This window comes from Glycine soja, chromosome 19 (assembly GCF_004193775.1).
Source record: "Glycine soja cultivar W05 chromosome 19, ASM419377v2, whole genome shotgun sequence".
In the NCBI taxonomy this organism is placed as follows: Eukaryota; Viridiplantae; Streptophyta; class Magnoliopsida; order Fabales; family Fabaceae; genus Glycine; species Glycine soja.
Window position 1 is genome coordinate 19358706 of NC_041020.1, and position 6137 is coordinate 19364842.

At 36.6% G+C, this 6137-nt stretch overlaps 1 protein-coding gene across 3 annotated transcripts; it reads right to left on the reverse strand.

Annotated features, from left to right (window-relative positions):
- Positions 1–779: 779 nt before the first annotated feature.
- Positions 780–4349, reverse strand: LOC114399228. 3 transcript variants are annotated; one of them, XM_028361363.1, is made up of 2 exons: positions 4194–4349; positions 780–3962 (listed from the first exon to the last, which is right to left on the reverse strand). In XM_028361363.1, exon 2 carries the CDS (start codon positions 3919–3921, stop codon positions 1138–1140), a length of 2784 nt encoding a protein of 927 aa, XP_028217164.1. In that variant the 5' UTR covers positions 3922–3962; positions 4194–4349; the 3' UTR covers positions 780–1137. The 3 variants fall into 3 exon arrangements, with proteins under 3 accessions (XP_028217164.1, XP_028217165.1, XP_028217166.1); XM_028361364.1 differs by having other exon boundaries at positions 4233–4340; XM_028361365.1 differs by having other exon boundaries at positions 780–3957; positions 4194–4336.
- Positions 4350–6137: the final 1788 nt, after the last annotated feature.

Sequence of the window (6137 nt, forward strand, 5' to 3'; positions counted from 1 at the left end):
AAATTTCACACATATTATATGGTTTCTGTGTTTAGTAAATATTCTCCTTCAAAGACAGTCCTATTGAAAACACAATTGGATACAAAATGTAAACACCTCTCCAAGAATGTGGACCTTGATTTTGCTATGTTGTAAAACACTAACTCCTTCCATTAAATCCAATCCTATTAGTATATAATTAAACACTGAATCTATCTACTTTTGACAAATTAGTCACAAAATCATACGATAGATGAGCTAAAGACTAATTTTATTTATATTAATCATTTGTCATCTCACATTAATCAACATTTAAAAATATAAATGCTTGTAACTGAACTAGATTGCAAGATCAATAGATCTTTTCACTTCCATAGTTCCATGTCTGTAACAGCCAATCAGAAAATTATGTGGGCAACGGGATCTGGTATTTAAACAAACCATCTCTTCGTAGCTGCATGCATTAATTTATGTGGTCACACCTCCAAATCTTGGTATCACTACCATTAGACTTTCCAGCATCAAGGATCACGACAATTCCTAGTTTTTGCCAACGAAATCCATAATGTACTGTGGACCACAACCTAATAGATGGCATTTTCAAGTAGAGTTGAGCACAACATATATTTTACAAAGCACAGGACTTTGCTGGCGTTGAACTCCCCTGATGCCACTTTACAAAACTACTTCCATATCTCTTATTCCATTCATAACCACAATAAAAGCTACACGAGAATCATGATAGATGACCGAATAGGGGGAAAACTTTATTTCTACGAAAAGGTTTCACCACATCTATATTCCTATTCAATCATCATTTAGAGTCGCAGCTACACCAGAATTAAAGTATTTCACACAACATGACAGAAATGAAAACATTATACCTTTGATCCTTAAAGCTGTTTGTTCACCACTATAAAAAGGACAGAAGATCTAAAAAAGGATGTTGGTGTCTATACAGCCTATGCATACAACAGGTCACATATCCTACACAACAAACCGATATGAGTAATTTTACCTCTTAACTAAAGCTAGGCTCAGAAATGAGACAAATAAATTGATTCTCAGATAAAGACAGTCCGCTAAATGGAAATGACATATCATAAACCTACCCTGATTACTAGCTAAATAATTGCTAGTATGTATTCCATGCGTTATTTAGGAAGAAGATTCAACCATTCTGTTCACATCCTCCAAAAGCTGTTTCATCTCACTCTCTAATTTTGTCTTGATATCAGGTAATTTAGCATCCGATGCTTCTAGCATTGATGTCAGACCCTGAAGTTTTTCCTTTATGTAGTTCAATTTGGATGCTTCACCACCTGGTGACAATGAAGCAGATGGCTTGGCTGGAGTCTTGTCTTTCTTCTTTGTTGAAGAAGCTTTAAACTTGGATTTTTCAGACTTGGAACCAGCAGAAAGATACTCAAGTCTGAAAGAGGCTTCGGAAGAGCCAAAGGGGTTCATGTTCTGTGAATGGCTCAAGGCCTTTTCAGCATCAGAGGCTTTCAGGAAGAACACACGAGCAGTGCAATCACTAGAGAGCATAGATGTTTCTGATTCATTCAGAGCTCCAAACTTACCATACAGTGTGGTAAGATCCGAATTTGAAGGCAGAGAGGATCCTGGCCCAAATGAGATGAAAAGGGAAGCACCTGAAGCTTTTTTATCAATCCCCTTCTTGCCAGTCTTAGCTGCAGCAGATTGCTTCTCTTTAGGCAAACTTGAAGTTGTCTCATTCTTTCTTCTCTTCTTTGGCTCCGAATCATTATTAGCTGATTTTTTATCAGATTGTATTTGATCTTTCCTCAAAATCCCCAGATCAGATTCTGGCTTCTTTCCCTTCTTGCTAGGTTTATGCTTCTTGTATATTTTGTAGTAGGATCCTTGGCGATATAACGAGCTTCTGTAGATAAAAATAAAGTCCACAATTCTTTCAAGAGAATTGATATTCATTGGAGTTTGTGGATTAATAGCTGCATAACAGACTTCAGACAGAACTTCCCCTGATGGAACCTGGATTTTTGTTGTATCAATAGTCTTGTTCTCATCATATTCTGGTGTTCGGTAATTTGAGCTATCAGGAAGGTCCTGGTCTATGACAAGTTCCTTCGAAACATTCTCCTGAAATGGCTCATCATTCAACTTCAAAGGTACAGGGGACTTCAGAAGTTGATCAGAAGCTCTGGTCAGTGGCTCTGATTGCTGATCTTTGCCAGAAACTTTAGGGGATTCTGTTTCCCTCTCTCCTTTCCTCTGCTCTCTGGCTGGAATAGCAAAAGGAGGGGACAGGTACTTGCTTTTCTTCCTTTCTCTTGACAAAGAACCCTTCCCATTTTTTACTTTGGCCTTTCCTTCATGATCAGTTTCCTTTTTGCTCCCACTACTAGTGTTTCCAATACCAAAAGATTTTTTCTTCTTTTTCAACTGCGCCAATGTTCCATTGTCACCATCCTCTTTGCCCCAACTACCACCATCATTTTCAGCACCTGCCGCATTTCTATCAGTATTTAGGAACAACCCTTTTCTCTTCTGCACAGATTTAGATGCCATTGTATCCTCACTGCCTTTCCTCTTCTTTCTAACAGTCACTTTTTCAGTTGCATCTCCTTGCTTATTTTTGGTATTGGCATCTTTGTCCTCTCCCATAATTTCAGCAATGCTTTTCTGCTTAATCCTATGATTCAATCTATTTCCTGAAATCCCATGTGAATGACTCAATTCACCAGATTTTGGGCTCATTGGCATTGTAGAGTACTCCTCTTCAAATGGCCCATGTGCAGGTGCTTCCACTGCACACTCACTGCTGCCTACATTCACTGTTCTATCCCTTAAACTATCTTCAAGTCTAGGAACTGGCTGGGGCACCTCATACATAGGTAATCTATAACCTCCTCTTGATAGATAAAAGGCTGAAAGCCGAGCCTTCAATATTTCCAGCTCCAGAATATTAGCAATGGAAATAATTTTGGCAATTTGTTTTAGTTGAGAAAGTAATTCTGCTGGATCAATCAGAACATCAGAAAGTTTCTCTATACCGTTTTCAGGTATAAGAATTCCCTCCTTGACACCAGAATTGGCCGCCAATGGCCGAACAAATTCAGAGCTAGTTTTATCCGCAGCACATGAAGAACTCATCTTCAAATTCAAAAGCCTTCCAACCTCGCTTACAGCTTCATGTACAGCATTGACAAAAGCCCGAGAGCTACTCTGCTTCACCATATCCTTAAAGTTATCCTCAAAAGGCTTCAATTGCGAAGGATGGCACCAAGCAAAGGTTCCATCCCCAAAGTAAGCCACAAGTAGTCTATTCTTTTGTCTCAGTTTCAAAGCAAGATCAGAAGCATCAGAAGGGTCATAAATCCTGCCAGGCCACCAGGGATGACTCTTAATTTTGCCCCAAACAAAATCACCAACCGAAAACCTGCCACATCCTTCATCACCCAAATCTTCCATTTCCACATCCTTGTTTTCACTTGTATCAGCAATTGAAACATCCATAGTCACGGTTTTCCCATTTCGATCATCCTCGCCCTCAATTTTCTTCCAATCTCTTTTGCCTCCTTCCACTCCAACCTCAAAAGAACCACCCTCAGGGTTCAACTTCCCAGCACTCTCAGTCTCACCACCATAGGAAAACATTAAGTTCCTACCACTCTCTCTCATTTTCAACAAAGAGGAGACCCCATTCATCTCAGAATCAGCCAGACCTACACAACCATCCTCCAGTTCCCTCCCCTCAAAACCCTTCTCATCGGAAACCTTGGTCTCAGAGACCCTGCTCTTCCCCATTTCAACAACCCCACCATCACCAGAACCTTGGTTTTCTGAAGCCCCATTTTTCAAAGCACACAGAGCTTCCCTGAGCTCATTCTTGTCATTCTCTGGAGAAGGCGATGAACACCCAGATGGCTCCTTTGATCGAGCCTCCACCGTACCCATCACACAAAGAAATTTTCTTTTCTCGAGAAAATCAACCTAGGCTGCAACAAAAAAGCAAGAAAATCAACACATCCTAGGGTTTTTGTTTAGGTTCCATGAATGAACGGAAGTAAGTAAAAAGAAAAAAAAATAAAGATAATCAGAATATGGGGATTTAAAATATTGACCATTAATTAAAAAATTGACACTGATATAATAAAATTTTATGTGTGCAAAAAAGAATCAATTATCAGAGGACATAATTCTATAAGAGGAAATCGATGCAGCAATACCTGAGAGAACCAAGAAAACTAGGGTTCCAAGAAGCTTACTTTGTGTGCTTTGAAGCAACCCTCAAATCAAAACCATTGACTTAAGAATCTGATCGGATTGACGTTCAAGAAGAAGAATGTGATTTTAGGACAACACGTAAATATTAGTATTTTTTAGTAATTTTATTAATATTATAGTATTTTTGTTAATAAAAACCGAAGATGCAATCACAATCAGAGTCACGGAGAGAGGGAGATACAAAGCAATTTCTCGAACGTGAATTTGCATATGTCGCGAGATAACAACAACGTTTCATTTCCTCTTGATGGTATTTTGTTTTCAAGCGGTGGAAAAAAGTGAAACTGGCTCGGCGATATTTAACATTTTGAATTTTTTTTTACTATGTTCTTAAAGGACAACAACACCCAGTCACCCACTTGCTCGAGTAAGATGCTGTGCATACTCGCTTTCCTTTCGTGCCGTATTTCTCGGTTTTTCTTTGAGAGTATTTTTTTTTTTTTTATCATCCTAATTAGCACATTTGATTTCTCGTGACATCTTCAAGTTTTTCAAAACTTCCATATTTGGATCTAGGACTAATCTTCATTCGAGAGAACTTCAACAATTAAAAGAATTAAAAGAAAGATCCATTATTTGCTAAGATCATTCCTTTCTTTAAACAAAATGAATAAAAATAAAATTAAAATTATTCTCTAAAATTATTTCCAAGATATTTCTTAATGTGTTGATTATTCATCAAATGTGAGATCCGGGTGAATAATCATATGCTTTTACAAGAAATTGAAAAATTTCTTGAGAATCTTACAAGAATTACTCGTTCTTTTTTTCTATGACAAATGGTCAAAATTTTATTTGAATTCAAATCTTATTGAGAGATCTACTAGAAATAAAAAATTATTGAAGAAAGAACAAAAGAAACATCTTATTCTTACCAAGTGATAAAAAAAATGAATTTTTTTCAGGATAATTATGTACTTACAAAATATCGTATCAATTCATCCTATTTCATTGTATCTGGGATGTGATATGGTTCCAAAGGATGGACGGAACAATTCCAATCAGATTTCATTCTTGAACAAAAACCCATTTTGGAATTTATTTCATCCATTCCATGACCAAAACATTGGTAGATACACATTACACCATGATTTTGAATCAAAAGAGATATTTCAAGAAATCACATATTTATTCACTCTATCAATAATCGAGCCAGATATGGTTTATCATAAGATATGGTGTATCATAAGAGATTTGCTTTTACTATTGATTCCTCCATACTAGGTCAAAAACATTTCTTAAATAAAGGCTAGTAACACTTAAAGTTTTTTATCCCTTCACAAGAGTCTATACAAGGATTTAACCTATGTCCTCTTCCCAAATTTAGCGTTTGTTGTCAAGTGAATTATACTCATTAGGTATTTAATTTTTTTCATTTAATTTAAATTAAATAGTTTTTGGGATGAATAAAAAATATGAAAAATTGAGATTGGCTTGAATTTTGGGTCAATCTTGGCATGATGGCATGGAATGGGTGTGCGTGGTGGCGAATTGTGATGCCATGTAGGGACAACCCCGAAGCTAAAAATGAATCGAAAGTATTTGCTTAAGGTTCTTAAAAAGAGGTACGATTGACATGTGTTTTGTACCTTTGACGTGAAAACAGGTACGATTTAAAATTCATAGCCAGATAATTGGATAAAAGTGATTTGAATTTTTTTTTAAATCGGTTTAAAATGGTTTTAGAATTGATTTATAGTTCAAAATCATTTTGGTTGTAAATCTAGTTTTAAACCATAAATTAGTTTTCGACCTACTTTGATTATGACTGCTTTTAGCTTATTTCGGTCACGGCTATTTTTTGTCAACTTCTGCTAGGGTTATTTTTGGCTAATGTTGATCAAGCTATTTTCGGTCAATGTGGAACTATTTCTTGGTCGAGGTTA

What these genes read in the sequence shown, in the direction of transcription:
- LOC114399228 (XM_028361363.1), bottom strand. Translation starts at nt 3,921, where the DNA reads ATGGGTACGGTGGAGGCTCGATCAAAGGAGCCATCTGGGTGTTCATCG.